The sequence below is a fragment of the Megalobrama amblycephala genome, linkage group LG7 (genome assembly GCF_018812025.1).
Source record: "Megalobrama amblycephala isolate DHTTF-2021 linkage group LG7, ASM1881202v1, whole genome shotgun sequence".
Lineage (NCBI taxonomy): Eukaryota > Metazoa > Chordata > Actinopteri > Cypriniformes > Xenocyprididae > Megalobrama > Megalobrama amblycephala.
The window spans coordinates 4,548,357-4,576,029 of NC_063050.1; the positions used below are offsets into that span (position 1 = coordinate 4,548,357).

General features: G+C 38.7%; 2 protein-coding genes across 6 annotated transcripts in view; both read left to right on the forward strand.

Moving 5' to 3' along the window:
- The window catches only part of LOC125271074 (adhesion G protein-coupled receptor L1-like), a 46,389-nt gene extending 44,113 nt beyond the window's left edge, over nt 1–2,276 (forward strand). For all 3 annotated transcript variants that reach the window (XM_048195003.1, XM_048195000.1, XM_048195002.1), the window contains one exon: nt 253–2,276. In XM_048195003.1, the coding sequence (XP_048050960.1) occupies nt 253–1,085 (833 nt within the window). In that variant the 3' untranslated portion in view covers nt 1,086–2,276. The remainder of the gene's footprint in view (nt 1–252) is intronic.
- Nucleotides 2,277–17,240: 14,964 nt separating this feature from the next.
- Nucleotides 17,241–21,048, forward strand: LOC125271150. Of its 3 annotated transcripts, none has more exons than XM_048195146.1 (4): nt 17,241–17,355; nt 18,543–18,798; nt 19,627–19,660; nt 19,790–21,048. In XM_048195146.1, exons 2-4 carry the CDS (start codon nt 18,556–18,558, stop codon nt 20,218–20,220), a joined length of 708 nt encoding a protein of 235 aa, XP_048051103.1. In that variant the 5' UTR covers nt 17,241–17,355; nt 18,543–18,555; the 3' UTR covers nt 20,221–21,048. The 3 variants fall into 3 exon arrangements, with proteins under 3 accessions (XP_048051103.1, XP_048051102.1, XP_048051101.1); XM_048195145.1 differs by having other exon boundaries at nt 17,315–17,355; nt 18,414–18,798; XM_048195144.1 differs by lacking the exon at nt 17,241–17,355 and adding an exon at nt 17,653–17,859.
- The last annotated feature ends 6,625 nt before the right edge of the window (nt 21,049–27,673 follow it).

Below are 27,673 nucleotides of genomic sequence, written 5' to 3' on the forward strand. Positions count from 1 at the left end.
TAATATTAATATTGAACCACTGTACTGGATCTTGAGAGAGGAAATGTCATTGCTCCCTATGAAGGCCTCACTGAGCCATCGGATTTCAACAAAAATATCTTAATTTGTGTAACAAAGGTCTTACGGGTGTGGACTGGCATGAGGGTGATTAATAAATGACAGAATTTTCATTTTTGGGTGAACTAACCCTTTAATTCAGAAAATCAATTTTTCCTGCAGTGTAATCGAGCATTTTCTCTCTCTGTCCTGTAGAGGGCACACTGTCACGCAGCCGAGAGTCATGTGGGCTGGAGGGAGTTCGACTGAACGGAAACTACAACAACAGCTACTCGCTGCATGGAGGGAGTTCGGATCTGCTGGGGGGCGTTCCTGTGGGGTCAGGGGGCGTGTCTGGAGAAGTCAGCCCCGCCCTTTTGACACCCAGAGGGGCGGAGCCTGCTACCAGTTTGAGACGGAACCTTTCCGACGCAGCGGCGTTGGAGAAGATGATCATATCCGAGCTAGTGCAGAGCAACCTGCGGCCTTCCACCGATCGATACGGCAACGGAACGAATTCGACAATGCAACGGCAAGATTACGCCACGTCGACGGGTCACCGAGAGCCTCCGCAGCGGCCCTTGCCCCGCCCACCTCCGCCGCCTCCGCAGGATGAGGAGGAGCTGCTGTACAAAGCACTGGAAAAGCCACGCCTGCCGGATAAACCTCGCCTACCGGATAAACCCCGCCTTCCGGATAAGCCCCGCCTCCTGGAGCACGCCCAATCTGTGTTCTACCAGAGCGAGGAGGACTCGGAGAGCTTCTCGGCGGAAATCACCGACAGCGTGGGCGGGGCCGGACCTGACTCCGCCTCCCTGTACGCACGGGACCGCGACTCGTCCTATCCCGACAGTAGTCCCGAGGCGCTGGGGGCGGAGCCGCACCCCACCCTCCCGCCGGACGAGCTGTACTTCAGCGCGGGACGTCAAGCGCACATCTCGGCCTTTTACCAGCCTCCGCCTCGCAGGACCAACGACGAGGCTCGGCTGGGACTGCAGCCCTCGCAGGGGGAGGCCGACGGACAGATGCAACTGGTGACGAGTCTGTGACTAGGGCGCTGGTGACCAGGACACGCAGATCTGGAGGAGGACAATGAGGGTGGATGACTTCAACATCACCATCATCATCGCGATTAGCATCAGGGTGAATCTCAGTACGCCACTCCAAATTCAAGACTTCTGTCTTTGTCGGTTGTGAAATATGAGCCGGACATCTTTTTGTTGAGATTCCTGCATCAGTACAATGATAAACGATTGTCGCTTGTCTTGAGATCTCCCAAAAAGAGCAGCCTTGGGAGAACCCTGTTCAGATGATGATGATGATGGCAATGTTGGCTTCCTCCTCCACGTCTCTGTTTCCTGGTCACCCGCACACCCACCCTGCTCATCTCACTGCCATTCAAGCACATCCGTCTGTCCTTTCCAAGAAGAAGAAGTCTTCTTATCGGGTAGTTTTCCCTCCATTTGTCCATCCTCCATCTCTTCCCTGCTGAGAAAAACAGTTTAAACCAGTTTGAGGTGGTTATCCGTTCTCCTGGCCTGGTCGGTTTTGCTGGTTTTGAGTGGAAGACCATCTGAAGACCACCTTAGGCTGGATTAAGCTGGTTTTTCAGCGGGATCTCTTTCGTTCAGGGTGGTGTGGTGTATGAGTGTCAGACCTTTATCAGAATGTGATACACCAGAGACCGCAGCTCTTATACATGCCAAAAAATCACACACTTACACTCTTGGGGAGCGTCTGCCGTCGGGGTCACGCTCTCACCTTCATAGAGGTCAAAGGTTACGAGTCGAGCACGTCGAGCGAGTCAACCTGACTGTTCTTTTTCGGCAGCCTTGCGGATACAAGAACACTAACTGTTGCACCAATCATCTGCTTCGGTGTTGACACCGACCAATCATTTTGCCGGGTTTTGAGGACGTTGACGCAACGCTCCGCCCCTTCCTGTGCTTGATCAAGGATGTGATGTTCAACGGCGGGCGGCCGAGCGACGGCCGCTCGCAAACTTCCTGTAAATACGAACTGAGAGACGCGACATCTCTGGACATGCTTCTCTTTCACTTATGAGTTTATGGTTGAAAAAAGTCTTAAAGAATATGTAGATGATCTGATGACACTGTCTCCTCTTTCGGTCTTTTTCTCACTCTGTCTCTTTCGGTCTTTCTCGCTCTTTCTCCGGGAGTGTTTAATGTAAAAAGATAAGAAATGTTTTTTAATCAAAATAAAAGGGATGAAAGCAAACAGATGCTGTACTATCCTGCCTGAATAAGTGTTCACATGATCTCTGCGTCGACCAAGAGGTCAAGGTTCAGCTGGTGACCCAGACCCAGAAGTGATTAATTAAAACAGAAATTCTATTTTAGAATCCATTTCCAAACATTAACCACAGATGCTGACCATGATTGTGTCTGCGGTGTGGCGGGATGCCAATCAGGGAAGATGACGGGAATCTCCCTTTACTTCTATAAACGCTTCAAATGAAAGAGGTGAGTCACACAAATGTTACGAAATTAAATCGCGTTTATAAAATCAGTTTAACTTACAAAATGTTTCATAAGGGTTATTCATAAACCCTGGGAGGATTCATCTCATCGCAACTTTGACATCATCCACATGCAGAATAGCAACTGGACCTGATATTAATATACAGCATGGCTCATTGAAAGCAGTGATTGTAGACTGACATTACAGTACAGATTAACTGTCTTTAAATTTGTTTTTCCACTTAAAATACTCAGAAATCCTTCAAACAAGATACATTTACTTGAGAAGCAACACTTGTTTTGAACTTAAAAAGCATCTACTACTGCAATAAAACAAAATATGCTGGTATTAAAGATGCAATCTATAAAAAAAACAACAATGTTGCTTATGCATAACCATCAATAACAAGATTTCTGCATATAAAGGGTGACTGAGTCTTACATTAACAAACCCAACCAAACATACAATGGCCCAAAAGCGATTTCGTCACTGTTTTTATTATTAAAAACACGAGTAAATCCGTATCCGTCTGGTAGAAGTCATAACTACATCACCATTTTATTTATTTATATAATTGTTTTTCCAGGCAACATATAAAACACAAATGCATCACTATATTATAGCAGTTGTTTTAAAGGTTGAAGGGTTAGTTCACCCAAAAATGAAAATTCTGTGATTAATTACTCGCCCTGATGTCGTTCCACACCCGTAAGACCTTTGTTCAAATTAAGATATTTCTGATGAAGTCTGAAAGGTTTCTGTCTCTTTAGAGATCCAACGCAAGTTGGTGTACTTTAATGATGTCTTTACTAACTTTCTGGACCTTGGAGTGGTTGGATCTCTATGGAGGAACAGAAACCAATCAAACTTCATCAAAAAGATCTTAATTTGTGTTCTGAAGATGAACGAAGGTCTTACGGGTGTGGAATGACATGAGGGCGAGTAATGACAGAGTTTTCATTTTTGGGTGAACTAAGCCTTTAAAAGCTTGAAAAGTTGCTCATCCGGGGGGTATCTAACCGTCAAACATACCCTGAACTCTCGGTTGATTAACCCAAACCTTGCTTACTCGAGGTATGCTGGTTCCAAAAATGTGTCCAGAAGTAAGTTCAGTCAACCAAGTATATTAATAAAGCGACAAAGTCACCATGAAAACAGACGCTAAGAAAATTTGCGCTATTCTACTTCCTTCTTCTTTTGTTTCATGGCTATTTGCATACTTTTGCGTACATATCGCCACCTATGGTGGTTGTTATGCAACCATTGGCCTAAATGTTATGGTGGTTATGCAATCATTTTTCAGTCTTTTCGTTTAATAATCTCTCATCAATGTGAATAAAAACTATATTGAGTATATTCACGGTTAACACACAAGACATACTCAATAAAGTGACGGAAGTCACCATGAAAATTTGTGCCATTCTGCTTCCTTCTTTTGTTTCATGGCTATTTGCATAGTACATATTGCAATCATTTTCGTTTAATAATCTTTCATGACTGTGAGTAAGAATTAGTTTCTTTGATGCTAATTATATAATAAAAATAAATACTGATTAAACCAAATAGTCTGTGCTTGCAAAGATAACGTGGCTGTGAAAGTTTATTTTTTTATGTTTGTGTTTGTTTTTTGCTTCCACATTGCTTTGAAGGCAAGATATATAATTTATATATATTTATTATAGAAACATTATAGCATAGAAAAAGTCCTGTAGCCAAAAAAATCTGAATGCAGATAAACGATGTGTGAGATAAGAATTAAATATCAGAATAAAATAAACATTACCTTGTTGTAATAGTGCTTTATATATCGGTATATCTATATAATATTAAAAATGAATTTGCATTAAAGGATCTGAGGTGTAAACGTGTCGCAGCTCCAGTAGAGGGCGCACTGCAGCTCCGTGACTCCAACTGTGATCGCGGGAAACGCCATATTCCACCGTCTGATTATTTCAAACCGGACTCGGAATGATCTTGTTAATTTAATAAGTCATCTTGCTTTGAGACTATGATGAATGAATCAGGTCAGGGCTTGTGACACATAGAAATTACCATCACGTTTACGCTGTTATTTCTGATTGCATCTGTGAAACGCCCTTAATCAAGAACTAACACCAAACACAAGGTTTCTTTGGGTGTCATTCTTATTAAATATGACACGATATCGCAAATCTCGAGCGTGTGACCAGTGATTCACGCTGAGAAAACCCCGATGCACTTAAATGACCAGAGGAAAGGACTGTGTCCAGAATAAAGTCCTGCAGCATGTATTTCCAGCATGCATAAGGACATCTGTGTGGCGCGATATACAGTAGTATATGACTAGAGTATACAGTGTGGAATATTGCATCCCAAAATGCAATGCACTCGACTTTCCATTCCAAGTTTCTGACATTTTTAACATCTCTTTCTTAATTCATTGTTTAATCAGACTGTCTAGTTACATAATTTAACACAAAAATGCATGAAAAAATAAATTTATATAGTGCACAGTATCCAGCGAGCAGGAAGCTCGTGTTTCCTTCCAAACATTCCAACCAGAGAGAATTCCTGCCTGAGTCACGAGTCATGTCAAGCCCCCTGACTCACTGCCCGGCTTCTTAAGAGCCAAAATCAGTGATAATGGAGGGAAAACAACAAGATAGCGCTGATTTTATTTATTTAGTTTTATGTCTCCTCCTGTGATGAATCATTAACACACCCGATTCCCTCTGGAAAAGAAAACAATGCAGGATAGCTACCGAAGTGTTGACGTGATTCGAGCATATAACATAATTCAGATTAGTCGATGGAATGTGGGGTTTTAAAGGTTGATTCTTAGTCCTAAATATGTGCTGTTTCTGTATTTTCCTGTTTCTTATTGAAAAATGCAAATCTCATCTAAAATACATGGCATCAGATCAGCCCAATGAGGTCATGCAGAGGTTCAGAGTGGGGAAGTGATAAATGTGTCTTTAATGGCCTAATGACTGTTAGTGTCAGAAACAGATCATTTCTTGGGATTTTCACGCACAACAGTATCTATCTGTCTGTCTATCTTTATGTCTGTCTATCTATCTATCTATCTATCTCAGCAGGTTTTCTGGGTACCACACACTCAGAGTGAGGTTTAACAGGAGCGTTACTAATGTCAACACGTGTGGTTATGGTGGTGTGAGGGCAGGTTGCCAGTTTCCCACAAATCTCTGACATCTGTGTTGCCCTCCGCCTCTTCCTTTCAGTGTGCCAACCGGAGTTCCCCATTTGTTCCCTCTGTAGTAAAAGGAGTAAGAGGTCGCCTAAATTGGCCTAAATGCTTAAAAAACCTTCCTCCGCACCCGACTCCTTTTTCCTCTGAAGAACCTGGACAACCAGGCTGTGATTCACTGCACCTGGCCGGATTCTCGTTTAACACTTGGTCTAAGCCCTCCAAAATGTGTCAACTTTGAAAAGTTAGTTCATCCTGTTCAGGAGGGCACCACCTGACGCAAATGTGTCATGTTGGCGTAAGAGCAGACATTGTTACATGAGCACTGATTCATAATCTCCAACGTGTGTCGCTTTGAGGTTAAACCACTTGAACCTTGAAAGTTGTTGTTGTGTCTCTATGGAGAGTCAGAAAGCTCTCAGTTTTCATTCAAAAGATCTCCATTTGTGTTCCAAAGATGAACAAAGGCCTTAAGGGTTTGTAACGACATGAGGATGAGTAAAGACAGAATTTTCATTTTTGGGTGAACTAAACTAACCCTTTAACACAGATATTGATGAACTGTCTTGCTATGAGTTATTCTTCCAGATCGGTGATATTTTTTGAGTCTTTTTTCAAGGTAATTTTGCACACACGTCTATCCAGGTGACTTGCAGTGTCGTGCACAGTGGTGCACTTATTATGGGACTCGAACTGCCCCAAAGGCCTTGATACACTGCAAGATAAACCAGTGTGACATAATTTTAAACAAAATTGGTTCATTTGTTTCTGGAGTTCGAAAGAGCTTGCCAAAGGCAAAGGCTGGAAAACTACCATTGGTCCATGGCGATGATGTAATAGGTGGGTGTGGCTCGGAGGCTCCGCCCTATTTGACATGGAATCAAACTGCCCTAAGCTTTCAACTTGAGTACTTATACATTTTTGGCTTAAGATGTGCAACCCAGAAATCCGACCCATAAGGGCTGCACGATTATGACAAAAATCATAAGTGTCATTTATTCTCTTTAAATTGTAATTGCGATTTTTAATTATGATTATCGCAATTTACATTAAATGATTTTTTGAATACATTTCTACCATTGTTTGAAACAACTGCATGCCATATTATTGCATAAAAGTAAAAAAACAAGCTGCAAAAACTTCCTTCCTTTGCCTTTCTATAGCATTAAAAGATTAGTTCACTTTGAAATGAAAATTAGCACAAGCTTTACTCACCCTCAATCCATCCTAGGTGTATATGACTTTCTTGTTTCTGATGAAGACAATCAGAGAAATATTAATAAAAATCCTGACGCATCTGAGTTTTATAATGGGAGTGATAGATCAGTGAGCATGAGCTGAAGAAAGTTCTTCCATCCACATTCATCCATCATAAATATGTGCTCCACATGGATCCGGGGGGTTAATAAAGGCCTTCTGAAGTGAAGCGATCCATTTGTGTAAAAAAATATCCATATTTAAACAAGTTATGAAGTCGAATAACTAGCTTCTGCTAGACCACCTTCCATATTCAACATACGCAGAAAGTGTAAAACTCTTGCAGTTCACAAAGCTTACGCTTCCAACACCTTCCCTATTAAACTTACGGAAAAAGTGTAATTGACGCATCGCCAGTTTACCCTTTTTCATAACTTATATACAGAAGGCGGTCTGGCGGAAGCTCGATATTTGACTTCATAACTTGTTAAATATGGATATTTATTTAACACAAACGCTTCGCTTCAGAAGGCCTTTATTAGCCCCCTGGAGCCGTGTGGAGTACGTTTATGATGGATGGATTGTAAAATAATAAGGGCTTTCGCACCGGGGTGTTATAAGAACTTAGTTATAGGAACTAGCCTCCATTTGCACCACAAGTGGGAACTCTGAAGTGATGTAAACTGTGCTTGTTGTTGTGACTCTTCTTATTATGACAGCACTGAGAACAGCTCAGTTCACACAGTGCTCACATTCTGCGTCTTCATCTGTTTAACAGTCCTGTCTAATACGTTATTAGGTAGAACTGTTATACAAAGAAAGTAGACAGTCACTAGTGTGTCTATTAGCTGCTGTAATGACCTATACATTTAATATGAGTATATGAAAATGTATTAGCTTTTGCCGTGTGGTTGATGTCCAGTGTCGCTAGCTGAGCAGAAATACATAATCATGTTTTGCTTGTTCCGCTCAAACTCGCGATGGATTTTCTCCTGAGTGTAAGGTTCAGAGGACAATCTATCACTGTTTTCCATGTTTGTAGAGTTAGTTTGTGGAGTAAATATATAGGCTTTTAAAAAACAGCAGGTGCAGGTGTTTCCTGTGCGTTCGACCAATCAGCTTACACTTATGTCACTGGTAGTTCCTTTTGTGCTGGGCATTTTACACTGAAGTAGTCGTGATTCGCCTCTCACAACGTAACATGCTCTAAAAACACCTCTTAAACATGCACAAAAATGTAAGTGGATATTATTTTTTGTAATCGTGCCTTTGAAGGATTACAAAACCGAGATTCAAAATTTGATTAATCTCGCAGCCCTACGACCCATGCAGTCAGGCCCGGATTAACACAGTGTAGTCCCCTAAGCAACCATCTAAAAGAGAAAACCGTTCCACAAATTTCAAATCGACAACAGCATCACATATTTTCCCAGAAATAATGGTAAATAAGCCTTACCGTTAGCAGAACATCTTCTTTTCTAGATTTTGTGCACGCAAAGTTGTTAATTAATGCTGCCTTCACGTGCTATTGGAATTATCGGTAATACGAGCTTCCTAGGTAAAAATTGCACATGAACATTTACATATATGTGTAAACATTTGAAGCATATTGTATGTTTTATACACAGCGAAAATTGCCTGCATTTGACCGAAATTACAGAATCTTCAGCAACCGGACTATCTAGCTGTGAACGTTTATATGGTTGTCAGTGCATGGGACACTACATAGGGCTATAATTTTGGTTTTAATAAGATTTTCCCAATAAATAGGTAAGAATAAACCTGGTGTCCTCCATAAGTCCTGTTCATTCCGACAACAAAGCATGACTTCTTAAAGGTGCCCAAGAATGCTTTTTCACAAGATGTAATACAAGTCTAAGGTGTCTCCTGAATGTGTCTGTGAAGTTTCAGCTCAAAATACCCCATAGATTTTTTTAAATTAATTTTTTTAACTGCCTATTTTGGGGCATCATTAACTATGCACTGATTTTTTTCAGCGCGCCGCCCCTTTAATTCGCCTGCTCCCTGCCCCTGAGCTCTCAACTATATTACAGTGCATTTACAAAGTTCACACAGCTAATATAACCCTCAAATGGATCTTTACAAGATGTTCATCATGCATGCTGTATGCATGCTTCGGATTATGTGAGTAAAGTATTTATTTGGATGTTTACATTTGATTCTGAATGAGTTTGAGGCTGTATACTCTGTGGCTAACGGCTAATGCTACACTGTTGGAGAGATTTATAAAGAATGAAGTTGTGTTTATGAATTATACAGACTGCACATGTTTAAAAATGAAAATAGCGACGGCTCTTGTCTCCGTAAGAAACGATGGTAACTTTAACCACATTTAACAGTACATTAGCAACATGCTAATGAAACATTTAGATAGACAATTTACAAATATCACTAAAAATATCATGTTATCATGGATCATGTCAGTTATTATTGCTCCATCTGCCATTTTTCACTGTTGTTCTTGCTTGCTTACCTAGTCTGTTGATTCAGCTGTGCACAGATCCAGACGTTAATACTGGCTGCCCTTGTCTAATGCCTTTTATAATGTTGGGAACATGGGCTGGCATATGCAAATATTGGGGGTGTACATATTAATGATCCCGACTGTTACGTAACAGTCGGTGTTATGTTGAGATCCACGTGTTTTCCGGAAGTCTTTTAAACAAATGAGATTTACATAAGAAGGAGGAAACAATGGGGTTTGAGACTCACTGTATGTCATTTCCATGTACTGAACTCTTGTTATTCAACTATGCCAAGGTAAATTCAAATTTTGATTCTAGGGCACCTTTAATTGGGAATTATGAAATTTCTGATAGCATGTAAAGGCAGCATCAATCCTCAAAGTCCCCTGACTAGTTCGGATTCAATAGCCGACAGGGAGAGTGCAGACAGCCGCTTCTGTCTCACGGTTGTTCATTCTTCAGTCTGAGTGCAACAAATACACTTGGGAAAGTAGTCTGTAGCCAACTTTTTAGTAGAATTTGCAGCATATCCTCTGGTGAACGATTTCTCGAAAAAACTTGATATCGCAGGTACTTTTTAAAGGTGGCTATGTGTCGTGATATTTTCCTCTTTTTTTAATTTACATTTCGCACAACCGCTAAGCTGATGCTGCCTATCCATTTTGATTGACTCTGTCTGGGAGGGGGTAAATACACTGTGACCCAATCGCAGTTCTTTATATGCATATATTTTATATTCTCTTTTTATATATTGTATCATTAACTGTTCATTTTGTATTCATATCTTTCCAGCAAAATAATATACATACAAAACATGTGTTTTTTTCTTTCTTTTTTTCTTTTTTTTAAGGTCTAGTCATTATCTTAATCACTTGGTGCCCCCCTTTTGGCTGGTGCCCCAGAAAGGAAACAGCGGAGACAACCTGACCGGGATGCAAGACAGACTCAATTCAGAAGGAATGTTAATCCTGCACATGCAGCATAATGCAACACAGCCACAGCAGTCTGCATAGAGTAGTGCTGGGAGAGATTTCATCACAAAATACATGATTGTGAAATCTATAAGTGATTTCCTGACAAATTCCCTCCTTCTTTCAGCCCAAGCAAAGCTCATTTTGCATGCTCTGATTGGCCGGTGTGACACATGACTCTTCTGTGTCATCATGTTTGGGATAAATCTGACAGTATTTAAGCTTTGTCTTGTGCTGAGTTAGCCAGATGACCGAGCTATAAATAGCAGCGGTAAGTGTGGAATATTTTCCACCCACACGCCAATAACCTGTCTCTACTCGCCCACTGAATTCCCCAAAATGTGCAACATCTTCATTCACACGTTTTCTGCTTAGAACATGATCTCTAATTTTACCAACTGTCAATTTCATTTAGGCAGTGTTTACATTTATTATCAATTATCCTGATCTGATGACTCTTTGATGACTGTTAGAAATACAGGAACACAAAAGTCTTAACTGCTTTGTAGTGTTTTTGTGAAACAGTAACTTCCACATTTCGGAACGAAGCTGAACGAAAACTCAAAACTCACATGACGTAAGTGCTCGGCAGCGTGTGTGTGTGACCTTTAGGTGAAATACAGACTTTCCCTGACTGACCATCAGTATGCACTAGACAAAACAGTTCTGAAGAGATACAGTACATACTGGCGGCCTGGTACTCACTTGATGTTAGCAGAAGTGTTCCAGGAATGGCATACAGAAATAGAGATGCTGATGCTTGAAAATAAGCTTTAATTGGAAGCATAGCTATTAATCAGAAACACTTTTCTGAATATTTTTCAGAAACACTGAAAAAAAAAAAAAGGTGTAGAAATAATTTCCAGTCAGAAATTGGTACATTTCACAATTACAAAGAAACAGAAACACAGTGAATTAAACAATTAAAATAGAAAAACATAATAAAATGTACTTCAATAGTCTGAAAAACTGAACTAAAAAGAACTCCAACAGTCTTTGTTTTACTTCGTTTTTACAGTGTAAGTCTAGGGTTGCCAACTTCAAAGAGAAACAAATGAACTACAACTCGTAGTTACTGATGGATGCTCGTCTTTTCTTAGCGCTGGGTTTTCCAGAATGTGTCTTGTTTACTTTTTCCCCAAAGTACCATCTGATCACGGGTCTGGAAAATAAAACGAAAAGACCCGTCCGCATTCAGGAAGCACTACAGAGTCGCTTTCAAAAGGGAAGCTGACAATTCAAAGAGTAAAGGCCTCATGTGATAAACCTATTACAGAAACCGACTGTAGCTCACACACACACACACACACACAAACACAAACACACACACACACACACACACACACAAAGAGATAGAGTTTTCACACTACTTTGGTTTGCTTACAAACACACTGTGAAGATAATATAACACATATTGTTCAACAGGTCAGTGATGTCATATGGGAAGTGACAGGAGTAAACAAAGGATCTGAGAAAGTGACTCTTACTGTGGGCGTTGTGCTGGTGCTACACCTGTGGTGATGACATCACTTCCTGTAAACCCTCAGGCTCAGATGCACAGGATTTCACATGCAGGTGACATAATCAGGCCCCTCCTCTTCCAGGCACACAGATCTATTTTTAGACAACAGTTTGAAAGGGAAATGTGGTAATTCACTTTTGAAGTTTACAAATCTGAGCAACTTCATTATGTGTGGAAAAAATCCAGCACACATAAAATACTCCCAAACGGAAGTCTGGGAATAATGTGGCGATCAAACAAAATGTATTGCGCAAGTGGAATGCGCGTCCTTGCACACCCATTTCAAGATCATGACAAACAATATAGTGTCAAACTCACTCGACTGATGCTGTACAAACACTAATGTACAAAGATAACAGATGCTTAAATTTCAATGCTAAAGAAACCGGAAATCCAGTGTTGTAATTTCTTGTAATTCAGCAATACGACATGAGCAATCGAGCTGATACTCAGCACTACAGCACGTCTGCTAGAGTGATTGCTTTTACACCACAGTTCAATAAACAAATCAATTTAGAGTGACTTTCCTTCGTTATTTATCTTTGCCATTGAACATAGAAGCCAAAGAAACTAGATTTGGCACCAAGCAGCATACAGAAAGCCTGTTTCCAATCCCCCCTCATGGGAAATCCACTCCGCTCACACACTCGTGCTGTCAGACTACAGGGCAGATTTTGGAACATTTAAAGAGGTCCTATTATGCTTTTTCATTACACTTTAGTTAGTGTGTAATGTTGCTGTTTCAGCATACAAAAAAGATCTGCAAGGTTACAAACCTTAAAGTCCACTCCAACATTTAACAGAATCTTATTTTCAAGAACTACAATTAACGGTTTGGACAACAATGCTTTTTTTCCAGATCTTGTGAAGTCACATTGTTACTCATTTAAATAATCCCCGCCTACGGAATATGCAAAAAAAGGGGTGCGAGGCCTTGGTTGGGCTACACTGGAGAAGACAGTGTTGCCACCATGTCAAAGAGACGCTGTTTTTTCCACCCCGTTTCCTTTGACCTTCCTAAGGCTGATGAACTTAGAGTGGTTAAAATTAATTTTATATATATATATATATATATATATATATATATATATATATATATATATATATATATATACACACACACACTGCCCTCCAAAAGTTTGGAAACACCCCTGGCAAAGTGTGGTTTTGGACGATATCAGCATAAATCCTTATTTTTTGGTGCAAATACATTAAAGTAACTTGACATTATCATTGAAGACCAGCAATAATAATTTTCATTTTGATTACATAATAATGGCAATATCTACATCTCAAAGTCAGACATGCCCCTTTGCCAGCTGTGATGCTGGTTACTGGTTTAATCTTGGTCCAGGTTTGTTAAAGATTTTAGGGTCAGCACACCTTAATAGCTTCAACAATTGATTGCCAATTAAGTTTAAAATAAAATGAACCAATCAGAACCCAGTTTAGGTCAGATAGCTGCTAATGCTGGATATTTTGATGAATCTAAAATTTAAGTTTTTTTTCTATGTATAAACTGTTTATATAATAAAATATGTTTTCATAGTTTGTGTTGTCCCTTATCAGTGCAAAATTATCACAAATTAAAAAGGATTCATGCCAATATTGTCCAAAAACCCTACTTTTCTTCAAACTTTTGGAGGGCAGTGTACATACATATATATATATATATATATATATATATATATATAAATATAAATTATGACCCCGGCATTTACCTGTGGAAGGGCAGCCCTGGGTATGGTTCGTTTTTTTATGCATACGCTAGTGTAAATGAACACAGTCGAGCGCTCAGTGAAACGCACAAAGTACTCTTGCAAAGTACACTTTATGTGTCTCGTACGCATACACAGCTGTGCAAAAGCTTCTCCCAAAAAACGAAGCCATTCCCACTTTGTCGGGATAATCTGCTGTTTGTGGAATAACAACTTGTAAGTATATCTTAGTATTTGTAGTTGCATTTTCAATTAACAGTTCACTCACCTGCTAGCCAACATTAGTGTTGATGTAGCTTTTTGTAAGCTCACTTTTGTAAGGCTGTTCACCACCCCTTATAAAAAATCACCATGGTTTTGTGATTGATCACGGTTTGTATTACCATAGTTTTAAGACAAATGTCATGATTAAATGGTGTATAACATAAAAAAACACATACCATTCTGAAACGTCCTGTGAAACCCATGCTTAAAAACTCTATGTGAAATCCATTCTGCTTATTTGTTAAGATTCTCAAGACTGAATCAGGCTTGATTTAGTTTGAAACTGACACCATCCTTAATATTTTCATCAAAGTAGAGCTCGCGGTTATGGTAAGACTTCGGTACCAAGTCAGTGCTGAAATTTAAAAAATGTGAGCGCTGTTGAGCGTATATTCGTGAAACACCTCTGATTGGCCATTGTGTTCACACCCTCAACAGATGTGTGATTCTCTGAATTGGGTGCCCTTCAAGTCCCCCAAACTTACTTCAAAGATTTTCAATTGAAGGAAATCACAAAATGCTTTTTATCGCTGTCAATTAATAGAACCAGGTGCCTTTGCATTATAATGCAACACAATTGCTTTTTTAAAATTTTAATTTAAAGATAATGGGTTGCCTAAGTAGTAGACAACAAGCATGTTTGCATGTCCTCACTAACCATCATTACATTTTCATTGAATATCAAACAAATAAAAAGTGCAATTAATACCAAAATGTTGCTGCTAATATAATCATATGTTGGTCTAATTTAACTAAAATATAAATATATATAAAAAAATGCATTAATTATATATGAAATTGCAATATTTATACACGTCCTCCAGTTTGTTTTCAACCCTGTCACGCCATACTATTTACCCCCCTATAAAAATAATGGATCAATCCCTGTGGCATCACATCCAGAAGTGACATCACACAAGTCTCTTGAAGAACATGCTGCAAAGAAAGGCAAGTGTCAGTATCTTTTCTTACCTATATTTCATGTTTTTCACTGTCAGATTTAGATTGTCAGGCTCAACATTTCAACTCTGTTGTATGACTAAATTATAGTAAACAACGGTTTAAGATTAATTAAATAATAGTTTTGCAAAACATTACAATTTTATGATGTCCTAAATGCCATGTGGTGCTACTGTCTTAGCTAAGTATGGAGTTAGAGCTACTGTTTGCCAAAAACTTCAACCCCGTCACATTCAACCCCGTCACATTTTTTATTATAACAGGGTTGAATCGTTGTGACAGGGTTGAATGTTTGACACTTCTTAGTAGATTACTCAATTGTAGACTTGTTGTACTGTGATGTGAACTGTCAGAAATAATTGATTATGGTATTTTATGTTCAATATTTTCAGACATCCCAATGGCAAAAACAGCAGCAGAGAGGCAAAGACAGTACAGAGCAAGAAGGGATGCAGACCCAGAGAGAAGGGAAAATTATCTCAGGAGTGAGCGTGAAAGGTGGAAAAAGGACACAGAGGCAGGGAAAAAGAAAAAAAATAAGCAATCTGGGTGACAGAGCTAAACGACATAAGCGAAAGATGTGGAGGGATTTCTTTCTGAATAAAGAATGAATTAATGGACATGTTACAGTCCTGTTTTCAAAGTTCATATTAAGCACTAAAAACAAGTTTTAATCAAAATGAGATCCCAGCAAGGTAGTTTTCCATAGTCTATGTTGTTTTTATAAGGGATTTTTTTGGACCAAATGGAAAGATCGATTGATGTTTGTGATTAATTAATGCTTAATGCTTTAGATTTAATGTTAAATACTTACTAAAATGTTTGTTTGTTTTTGCCAACTTTAATAAAATAAAATGTTATTGAATGTGATATCATTAATTTTATAGGTAAGAAATCCATACTATATTGAAATAATGATCATCACTTCAACCCTGTTATCATTTTCAACCCCGTTATGCTGAGTTCAACCCTGTTATTTGATAGTTTTTATTAATATTTTTGTGATAAGAAGACAAATTAGGTCAATGTTTGTTTTGCTGTGTGCAGAACTTACAGGACAGTCTGAAAAAATATGAAAGCCTGATTAAATCCTAATGTTAATGCATATTTTGTGATAAGATATGAAGACCAATGTTAGATACAGTTTTCATGACCTGATTTGGTATTCAAATGGTGAGTATTTAAAAATAAAATTCTACATGCAATAAATGATATCAAACAAGGGACATCTCATTGAAAAGCTTCTACAAGAATTTACTTGAAAATCTTTTTAAATCATATTTAAACAGGGTCCAAGTGGTCTGTGACGGGGTTGAACTCCAAAACAACTTTCAGTAAGAAAAAACACTCAATATCAATTAGAATTTCATGCCTGAGGTGGGAAAATGTTTTTTCTTAAAGGTTGTACTAATCCACTATCACATTAAATGATCAGAAATATAACTATTTAAGGTATATATTTTAAAAAAAAGGTATGACCCAAAAGGCACCCATCTCAGAGAATCACTCAGATACGTCTGTGACTGGCTACAATGATCAACGCTTCAAAAACATGTTGTAAATGGACATAAATGACGCTCTTCACCGAGCGCTTACACAGATACACACGGGAGTGTTTGAAAGCAGGCGTCTATCAGCGGACCGGTCCAGTGTGCTTTCTAACACTTCCGTGTGCTTTCAAATTCTCCCGTGCTTTGATCATTGGAGCCAATCACAGACATAGAATGATCAGGCATAACAAAGGTCAGTATCTATAAAAAGTGCTACAAGGAAGGTGAACCAGCGACAGGGTCATTTTTTTTTAATGATTTATCGATCCACATGATTATTGTAGAGATGGGCACTCGAGTTAGAGACTCGGACTCGACCTGAAATGACTTCAGAATTGACTCGGCACAAAAGACTATGAATATTTTAAAAACGACTCAAGTCTTTTACCCTTAACTACTGATATAATAAATAAAGAATTTGTGTTGTGTTTAAATAGTTTTATAATATCTCTGTCTCATATATTTCCTTACGTGTCGTGGTAGATCGGACTCTTGTTATACACATTGATTACGTATGTCTGTGCGCGTTAACTCTGAAATGTCATAATAAGAGTCCCATGAAACATGACGGGAGCCACCGTGCCATATGTTCTTTCGTTTGAGTTCATTATCACGTCAGATTGGCTAGATGCACAGAATGTGGGAAAACAATTAAATACACCAGAACAACATCATCATATTTTATGAGACATCACATCCACAAAGGTTAGTCACATGAACACACAAAATCATGTTCCTCATAATCTCGAATCACAATATCTTCTCCTCCCTCTTGCATCGACATCTCTTCTCTGATGATGGGGGCGGGGCAACCTGTCACACATGAGATCCACCAATAGCAAACTTAAAATTTATTTCCGATTGATCAAGTAACACCCCCTAGTCATTAAAATACTGAAATGTCCATAATTCTCACTCCAAGCTAAACTCAAAAGTTGGCAGCCCTGGACTATTGCAACTTCTGCTTCATGCCCACTTGAATGGTAAGAGAGTGTGAGGTAAACATTTATTATTTGACAACTGTTGTGCGATACAAATGTTAAACGACGGATGTGAATGGTGAAATGTTTTCACCATTTCAAATTTAAAGTATAAGATAATTTACTTGATTTAATCCAACTGAATGTGTCAAAACAAGAAACATTAAAGGGATAGTTCACCCAAAAATGAAAATGATCCCATGATTTACTCACCCTCTTTCAGACGAACACAATCGGAAATATATTTAAAAACATCCTTAGTCCTTTAAAGTTTGTGAATGGTTGACTAAAAATGCATCCATCCATCATAAAATGAATCCATACGGCTCCAGGGGGTTAATAAAGGTCTTCTGAAATGAATCGATGCGTTTGTGTAAGACAAGTATCCTTATTTAAAGCTTAGTAAAACAACAAGCTTCCGTCGCGACAGCCATACGCATTCGACGTACGCGACGTAGTGCACAATGACATGACCTACTATGTGTTTTGGCGTAGTGTAGAACGAGGGTGAGTAAATCATGGATTAACTTTCATTTTTGGGGGAGCATGAAAAGGAAGTTGTGCTTAATGTGACATATATCGGAGTAAAACGGCTTCAGGAACAAGAACAAATGTAGGGCGGTGGAATAATTATACGGATAAATGATTTATAACAAACACTGCACTATTCTGTTAAAAATCAATCCTGACTTAAAAAGTGAATGTGTGCATATTTTAAATCAAAATTTTTATTTGAAAAACAGTACAAGTTGATTTGAAGCATCTGAATCTGGAAGCGCGGTGTATGTGGGCACACAACGTTCACAACTCAGCAAAGCCTGTCATACATATGTGTGTGAAAGAAACAATGGTGTGAAATACATGTATGGATACATGTAGGATGATATTCCATGAAATATAGCGAGCGGAATGTGGAGCCAGTCACAGAAATTCACACTTCATATTCCTCCCGCTTTCCACCTCCGCTTGCGCAAGAGCGAAAGGAGCGGAAAGTTAGTCGGTTTTTCTCTGAACCTCCCTGAGCTCGTCTCTGTCTCTGTTTCTCTCTCTTGTGGGTGGAGGAGGAGCTGACGAGGGAAATCCGTTAGTTCCTCCTCCAGGGCTTATAAATCTCGCAGTGATGTCTCCCGTCAGTAGAGCTGCACCTGCTGTGGATTTATATCATTTTCTTGCACTGCTTGTTTCTGGAGATTGTTTCTGGAGATGTCCGCGTCCACAGATGTCGAGAGTCAGTCGCCCGCCGCGCGTTCCAGAAGCCGGTGTCTGGACACATTCCTCACCGTATCCGTGATCGCGCTCTTCATCATGTTTGCGATCGCGCTCGCGGGCGCGCTGTGGTTCGCCAAACACATTGAGAACGAAATAAACGAGAGGAAATCGCGACAGTTGGACGGATCTACGGACTCGTTGGTTGCGCCTTTGCCTGTGTCCGGAAAAGCGTATAAGGTGAGTTTTTAAGTTACAGAAAAGTTTTTGTTGGACATTAAATGTTTTCAAGCATGGTTTTACTATTGTATTATTTATCATATCATGGTATTTTTTATGTTTTTGAGCATGTACCATGGATGTAGTCAAGCATGATCGTTGTACCAGTACAGTTCTGTTATTCAAAGAAATATGATCATAACAATCATTCAATGCCATGATACTGTGCAGCTCAGTTGACAGCTTTGATATCACTGTTAGATGAAGGTTCTAAGGGTTCTCTAGATAAATAAATGTAATTCTTTAGAAAATACTGATGATTTAAAGAAACCTGGGGCCAGTTGCATAAACTTAGTCACTATATTAAGACTGTGTCTTAAGAACTAGTTTGACTAACATGCAGTTAACCAAGGGGTAATCAAAGTTATTTTTCCAATTCAAATTACCCAGTCTACCTTTTTATGTAACGGACTTTAAAAAATTAGGACCACTCTTCAAGAAAAACTTTTAAGACTTAGTCTAAGTGGTTTATGCAACCGGCTCCTGATCTGAAGAACCTAATAAAAGCATCTAAGAGCAATATCTTAATCGAGAAAGAACCATGTAACCCTTTACAGGCAAAAATGAATAAATCAGACCAGGGCTGTTTAGTGAACCTCGAGTTTCGGAAGTGTTTGTTGCCCTAGTTTAAACCAGAGTGACTGAACAGTTCATTTCAGGGAGCTTTACTGCTGGTAGATGATTTCAGCACAGGCGGTTCTTCTGGTCGCTCTACTTTCCTTGCAGATGAGCAAAGTGTTGCTGAACCTGTTTTTCATGGGGTTTTTTTTCTCTGTCTTCTTTTTTTAGATGCAGAATTTTGCATACCTGAGAGCCACTGAAAGTAAGTTTCTTGCCATTATATTTCAGACATTGAACTGGTGTAAAACACAGAATGGATAGACCAACTAGAACATACCTTTGAACAAAAGTACTGGAACTGAGCGTGTTTTTTTTTGTCTTTGCCCTGCAGGTGAACTGAAGAGTAAATATGTGATGGCGTGGGAATCTATCCCGTATGGAAAGGGTCACACCGTTGGCTCTCTCTACAGCTATGATGAAAATCAGAAAGCACTGAATGTGAAAGAGAGTGGAAGCTACTTCCTGTACGTCCAACTTAGTCTATCCTGCAAGGGAAACTGTCAGCCTGGCCAATTCACTGTCAGCTTTCACAATCAAAAGGATAGGAAGGAGCTCACCTGTACTGTCTCGCTGCCTAATGGGAACGGAGGCGAGTCTGTCAGCCGGACATGCTGGCGTGTCGTCACTTTTCCGGAAAACGGAAACCGCCTCCTAGCTAAATCAGAGCTTCAGGACAAACCGGACAACTGGGCACTGGAGATGAATGACTCTGGATTTGGGATGTTTCTTGTGGATGGAGCACAAGCAGTACATCATACGTGACTGAACTGATTTCGGACTGCTCGTGTGAGCCGTCTCGTGGGTCTTTTGATGCACTGAGGACTGTTTTAATACTCTGATGAGAAGGTCCATTTAGACTCCACTAATGTCCGCAAACTATCTTGCCGAATTTGCCGATGCCTTCATCTATCAAAAAGACTGGCACTTTGACATTTTAGCCACAGTATTCACATGCATTTTGCCAAATTTGCCAGTTTTCCTCTACAACAAAAAAGCCATAAAATGCAATGACGTTTGCAGACTCTGTCTGGGCCTGAACTGATAAGCAATGCTCCTTAAGCACTATTTATAATTTAAAAATATTTATATTTGTTTAACTTGTAATATTTATATTCATATTTTGTTTATACTGTACACACTGTGTGTAAGTCATGTTTGTGTAAAATAGTTGTAGACATCACTACGTGTGCGCGACGTCAGACCTGATGATGGTGGTACGACTAAACCTTTCGTTCGCTGATTGTATGTACTGTATTAGCCTCTTGATGTTTAGGAACATTGCAGAAATAACATGTGACTATCATGTGACTTTGACCTACACATCAACGCTTGCGCTTTAACTAGTGTACTGAGTGCCACGGTTAGGTCTGGATTGTCACTGTACGTTAAGAACTCAAAAAGCTGAATGTGTAAATGTCTGTAAGCATCTCTTCACACACACTTGTGTTGTGCTTTTGTTGTGAAGCAGAGCAGTGTCTGAATGTCTAAGAAACTCAGGAACTCTAGAGACGAATGTAACGATGATGACAATGTGTGAAATGCTTTATTTTGTATACTATATTTAATAAAACAAAATGTTATTTTATGCAACTGTGGGGTCTTTGTTGGAAAACAGGCTGTTAGCTCATGCAGATGAGCAAAAAATAATGGAATATGGTTAGCATCATGTTTCCAGCTCCCAACAAAAAAAAGTCCTTTTGCAAACGTTCCCCCTAAAAGTTGTGAAAAGGTTATTTATGAATATTCTCAGAACGTTCAAAATTTTCACGCTTTTTAAAACATTTTTCTAAACATTAAGGAAATGTTCCACTTAATCATTCTTCAAATATTATGGGAACGTTATTTGAATGTTCTTTAAACGTTCTGAAATAAGTAGTAACATTTAAAAATATGTTAAGATGAACGTCCAACTAAAAAATTTAAGAAAAAAAATGCTACATGAACTAAAAGACCTGGGGCCGTATTCACAAAACATTTTATCTTGCCACTAAGAGTTCTCCTAAATAGCAGTAAAAGTTCTTAGCTAAGAGTTTTCTCTTAAAACCTATTCACAAACCTGCTGAGACCAACTTTTACTAAGGAATAGACTGAAGTCTTAAGCTAAGAGTAAGGGCGGGGTTGACCTCGTTGCTATGGAGTAAACACACAGTGATTGGCTGATGGGGGAGGAGTCAGCGATTTAATCATAGAAATATTGTAGAATGAGGTGTCATGTTTCCATATTACAATAAAGGTTTTAAAACACAAATGTTGCCCTATTCAAATACATATTTTTAATAAAAATGTTGCCATATTGTTGCCATAAAGGTTTTAAAATGTAGGCTAAGTGTCACTAATTAAACTAGTATATACAGTTAATTGTCCACCTCTTGGATGTCTGCATCTCAACAGAATGCAGAATTCAAGCGACAAATTATGTTTTATAAACAAAGTTTGGGAGAAACACATTAAAACGGTCTTTCTAATCATCATGAGAGGAGGAATATATAGACAGAAGAGAGGCGACTCGCCTATAGTTACTTCACCAGTTTTCTGTATCCCTCCACCACACCGCTCCTCACTCTCGGCTGGGGATACGGGGAGAACTTTGGGTTTGGGCTAAATTCCAAGCTCGAATACGCTTATTATATATATATATTTTCTCTCTATTCAATCATTTGTAAATGTGAACACATGAAAACCATTGCCACAGGTAATCAGACAGCATTTATTTATTTGTTAAAGATTTATTTTTGGCGCCTTATCGTAGATTCAAATCTATAAATCAAAATGTATTGCATTTATGAAGAAAAGGTTCAGCACCCAAGGCTCTATCGCTATTGCCTCAATGGTGTACAGTGTCTTTAGGTGGATTAGGATTGTTTGTGATTTGATCTTAGTGATTTAGGAGTCCTCTTGACTTCTCCTAACGTTTCACAGATTTAGGAGCTAGTTTTATTGCTAAAATGCTTTGTGAAATACTCTTAGAGCAAAAATGTAGGACTCCTAAAATTAGGACTGACACGCCCATTGTTTTAAGAGTTTCTCTTAAATCAGCAAGTTAGGAGCTACTTTTAGCCTTAAGATGTTTTGTGAATACGGCCCCAGATAACTTTGAATGAACCTTCTATTACTGGAGGAAAACTTGCTCATAAGTTTGAGATAACCTTGCCAGAACATTCCCTGTTAGCTGGGATGGATCTCAGAAGTTGCTCTTTTAGAGTTCCAACTTCTCTTACAATAAAGGTTAAAACAGACACAAATGAGCCAGTAAGAGTTATATACATTAAAGGGTTAGTTCATCCAAAAATGAAATAATGCCATTTATTACTTACCCTCATGTTGTTCAACACCCATAAGACCTTTGTTAATCTTTGGAACACAAATTAAGATATTTTTGTTGAAATCCGATGGCTCAGTAAGGCCTGAGCAATGACATTTCCTCTCTCAAGATCCATTAATGTACTAAAAACATATTTAAATCAGTTCATGTGAGTACAGTGGTTCAATATTAATATTATAAAGCCACGAGAATATTTTTGGAGCGCCAAAAAAACAAAATAAGGACTTATATAGTGATGGCCGATTTCAAAACACTTCGGAGCATAATGAATCAGCGTGTCCAATCAGCTGTTTGGAGCGCCAAAGTCACGCAATTTCAACAGTTTGGCAGTTTGGTGCACCAAAAATATTCTCGTGGCTTTATAATATTAATATTGAACCACTGTACTCACATGAACTGATTTAAATATTTTTTTAGTGCATTTATGGATCTTGAGAGAGGAAATGTCATTGCTGGCTATGCAGGCCTCACTGAGCCATCGGATTTCATCAAAAATATCTTAATTTGTGCTCCGAAGATTAACGAAGGTCTTACGGGTGTGGAGCGACATGAGAGTAATAAATGACATTGTTTTAATTTTTGGGTGAACTCACACTTTAAATTAGATATATGCAACAATATAATATAATGGATGTGAAGATCAGCTCAGATAATTTGATGAGAAATGTTTGAGTTCATAAAAAAAAAAATCTCAGCACAATTTGTTAAAAAGCACTCTTAAAAAGAAAGGTCCTTTTATGGCGTTATTGTTTCCATAAGAAACCTGAACATCCATGGAACCTTTCCAATCCACAAAAAGTTCTTTATAGTGGAAAAAGGCTCCTTGGATTATTAAAATGTTCTTTTAAGAACTGCTCGCTGAAAGGTTCCAGAAATGATTAATCTATGGCATCGCCTCCTCTTGAAACCTCTGATTTTAAGAGTGTGGAAGAAACACAAAAGTCTCCATTTGCTCTCCATTGAAATTTTAGCTCCTATCTGGGAGAACCAACTAAGAAGGTAATGAGGTCTCATGTGTGACTTTCTTTCCTATGGTGAGGTCTCATCAGACCCTGTGGGGGGGAAATTTCTACCAGATCCAGGCCATCTCGCCTACGTCACTTACTGTCAGAGGTGTTAGAGAAAGTTTCAGTGCTCACCGCACACTGACACATCCGCACAAACTCAACAAACAAACAAACAAACAAACTGGGTGCTTGAGAGAGAATACACTGTAGAAGAAAAAACAGGAAAGATTCACAGAGACAGACACAAAGAGCTTCTTCCAAATAAAGTTTGCATTAATGCAGACTCGACTAACATCTCATCCACTTCACACAGAGAAATTATTGCTTTGTGTCTCTCGGCCGGATGTTTAAAATTTGGGCATGCTGCAGAGCACCCGGAAACAACATGAGTCAGCGCAAGATTCACTTTATAAGATCTGACTGGAACTGAGCAAGTGTGAGAGTTCATGAAACTGAATCTGCTAGATAGACTCTACCGAAGATGCCACACACAGACATCTGAACTCAACATGAGTCAAACGCAAACTCTTTCTGTACATCTTCCTGCCCTCATGGTGAATTCACCCATGTTATTCCAAAGACCAAAAAAAAAGTATTGCTCTACCTCTGAAATTTGACAGATGAAAATGACAGATATTTCATATCTGTTTGATGTCATTTATCCCTCTTGATTTTCCTGTTTCACTTGAAAATATGTCACATTGTGGAAGTAGAATGGCCATTTCACGTCACTTTTAACCACGAGAGAGTGAGTGGAAGTCAGTGCAATGCTACTAGAAGAGTTTTCTGTTTATGATGTTATTCTTCATAAATTGTCGGTTTGAAAACTGATTTGTCAACACTTTTGCCTTTAGTTAGGCTGTGTTGTGATTAGTTGAGAATGTCAGCACCTGTTAGCAAAGTCCCTTTTCATGGAAAGTTAGTTCGCTTAGGCATCAAGACTAGGGTGAGCATACTTCCTCTTTTTCCCGGATATGTCCTGGACAGGATTTCTAAATTGCCTAAAATGTCCCAGTTTTGGCTTTGTTTTTATACTTGCTGAAGGTTTTTGACCAGGCATTGTACATAAACGACCAATCGTGGCCTGCGAGAAGGCGGGATCTACAGAGAACGGTCAAAGCATTTTAATGCATGAGGACTGTCAACAGGAACCGAAATCGCGTTCCGGTGGTACCTTTGAAACGACCGAAAAGGGCAGGGGCTCAAGCCAATTTAGGCTATTTAGAAATCCTGGCCAGGACATGTCCAGGAAAAAGAGGACGTATGGTCACCCTAATCAAGACTGAAATCCTGAAATCTCTCATTACAACTTGCATTAAAAATAACATACAGTACAGTCCAAAAGTTTGGAACCACTAAGATTTTTAATGTTTTTAAAAGAAGTTTCGTTTGCTCACCAAGGCTACATTTATTTCATTAAAAATACAGTAAAAAAACAGTAATATTATTTACAATTTAAAATAACTGTGTACTATTTAAATATATTTGACAAAGTAATTTATTCCTGTGATGCAAAGCTGAATTTTCAGCATCGTTACTCCAGTCTTCAGTGTCACATGATCCTTCAGAAATCATTCTAATATGCTGATCTGCTGCTCAATAAACATTTATGATTATTTTCAATGTTGAAAACAGTTGTGTACTTTTTTTTTCAGGATTCCTTGATGAATAGAAAGTTCAAAAGAACAGCATTTATCTGAAATACAAAGCTTCTGTAGCATTATACACTACCGTTCAAAAGTTTGGGGTCAGTAAGAATTTTTATTTTTATTTTTTTGAAAAGAAATTAATACTTTTATTCGGCAAGGATGCATTAAATCAATCAAAAGTGGCAGTAAAGACATTTATAATGTTACAAAAGATTAGATTTCAGATAAACACTGTTCTTTTGAACTTTCTATTCATCAAATAATCCTGAAAAAAAATATTGTACACAAATATTTTGTACAATTGTACACATTAAATGTTTCTTGAGCAGCAGATCATCATATCAGAATGATTTCTGAAGGATCATGTGACACTGAAGACTGGAGTAACGATGCTGAAAATTCAGCTTTGATCACAGGAATAAATTACTTTGTGAAATATATTCAAATAGAAAACAGTTATTTTAAATTGTAATAATATTTCACAATATTACTGTTTTTTACTGTATTTTTAATTAAATAAATGTAGCCTTGGTGAGCAGACGAAACTTCTTTTAAAAACTTAAAATCTTAGTGGTTCCAAACTTTTGGACTGTACTGTATATTTCACAAAATCTGACACATAAATGTTGTTTCTAATGTTTCTATAGAGCGCTGCAGGGATGATGTCTTTTTGTAGGCCAAAACCCAGAAACGAGTTGCATTTTAGCACTTCTGGTTTCATGGTCTCATAATCACTGGGTGTTTTCAATGGGATTTTGGTTAAATGTCTGAAATAAGGGCTGTGGTGAACACAAGCTCAAGATATTTTCACGTTTCACCCTACGACATATATTACATCAGTAAATACCCCTTGTGATTTTTTAAAAGCTTTTACTTGAATAAGGCAGATGTTAACAAGTGTCTAAATGGCACGAGAGAGGTTGACATTAAACATCATCATAGTGAAACTCATCTACTCTCTAGTCGCTTTCACAGCTGTCTTTGCAAACTTTTCTGACTTTCAGGGAAAATGTTTTGAAGTAAACACAAAAAGACTGTTGAAGCTTAAAGATGGTGATGTTGAAGTCATGTGACTGTGGTGTATTTCATTTATAGCCTACGTTTAGCTTTTTGCTTCTCTTGATGCCTTCAAAATTCATAAATGTTGTGTTCAATTGTGAAGAGTAAAACTTTTGTTGGTCACAGAGCTTATTTTCCTCAATAATCCAAAAGCCAATGGAAAAATCCTATTGGGTTTTTGTCAAGAGGCAAAATGCGAACCTAAACAAACACGCCATCGTAGCCAATGCCATGTGCAGTCATAATCTCAGGACCTGGCAATGGCAACCGGAGTTGTAGTCACGCAATGACTTTACCAATCAGCGATTGGCTCTTTTATTTAGAAGTCGGGACTTCATCATACTTGCGACTCCTCCATACAGCTGTTTTCTAGAACGCGCAGGAACTAATGCCACTATCTGACAGAAAGTGGTCAAGCTAACATCTGTAAAGGGCAATAAGTTGAGGAGTCGCCTCTTATCTGTCAGATTTGATTTCAGAACTTTGATTTCTCCCATTCGCTTGTCTCTCTGTGGTCAGTCCCCTCCTCAGTTTCTCTGGAAAGAATTACAATGCAGGAGACAGACCATGAATGACTAAAGAGATTGAGAAAGAGCCGGACTTCATCTCTAACCACGACCGACAGTCTTCCTGTTAGGAGAGGCATGCCAAGTCAGTTCCCATCAGACTGTACACTTTTCATGCCACTTCAGTATAATTAATGTGTGACGCAGTGTCTCTGTTTACATGCACAGTAATAATGAGACAAATTCACAAGTCAGAGCTCATGCATGCAGAACACTGAGATTGCAAATGTGATTATGCTCATAACCAGAGAAGCCATAAATGCAGTAAAATACATGGAGTATTGAATGCTTCCGTTCATGCTCAGGTTTGAAAGTGTAGCGGAGCAGAAGAAGCAGCACAGTTTGTGCTTAACATGGACTGCTGCAATTCAGCTGAACTTTTCTGCTGCATGTTAAAGTCACCATGAGTCACTGAATATGACAAATCCGGAGAATATGAGCAGATCGAGTCTCTGATGAAGGAAGTTCAGTGGTTCATTTCTGCCACCTGTTGATGGATGTAGAGAAGTGAAGCATAATCTTGGTATTTCAGCACCTTCAGACTGATGCATCATTGACTGTGTTCTCAAACCAGCGCCAGTGCCATGAGAAATCGAGTCCCCCCATTTAATC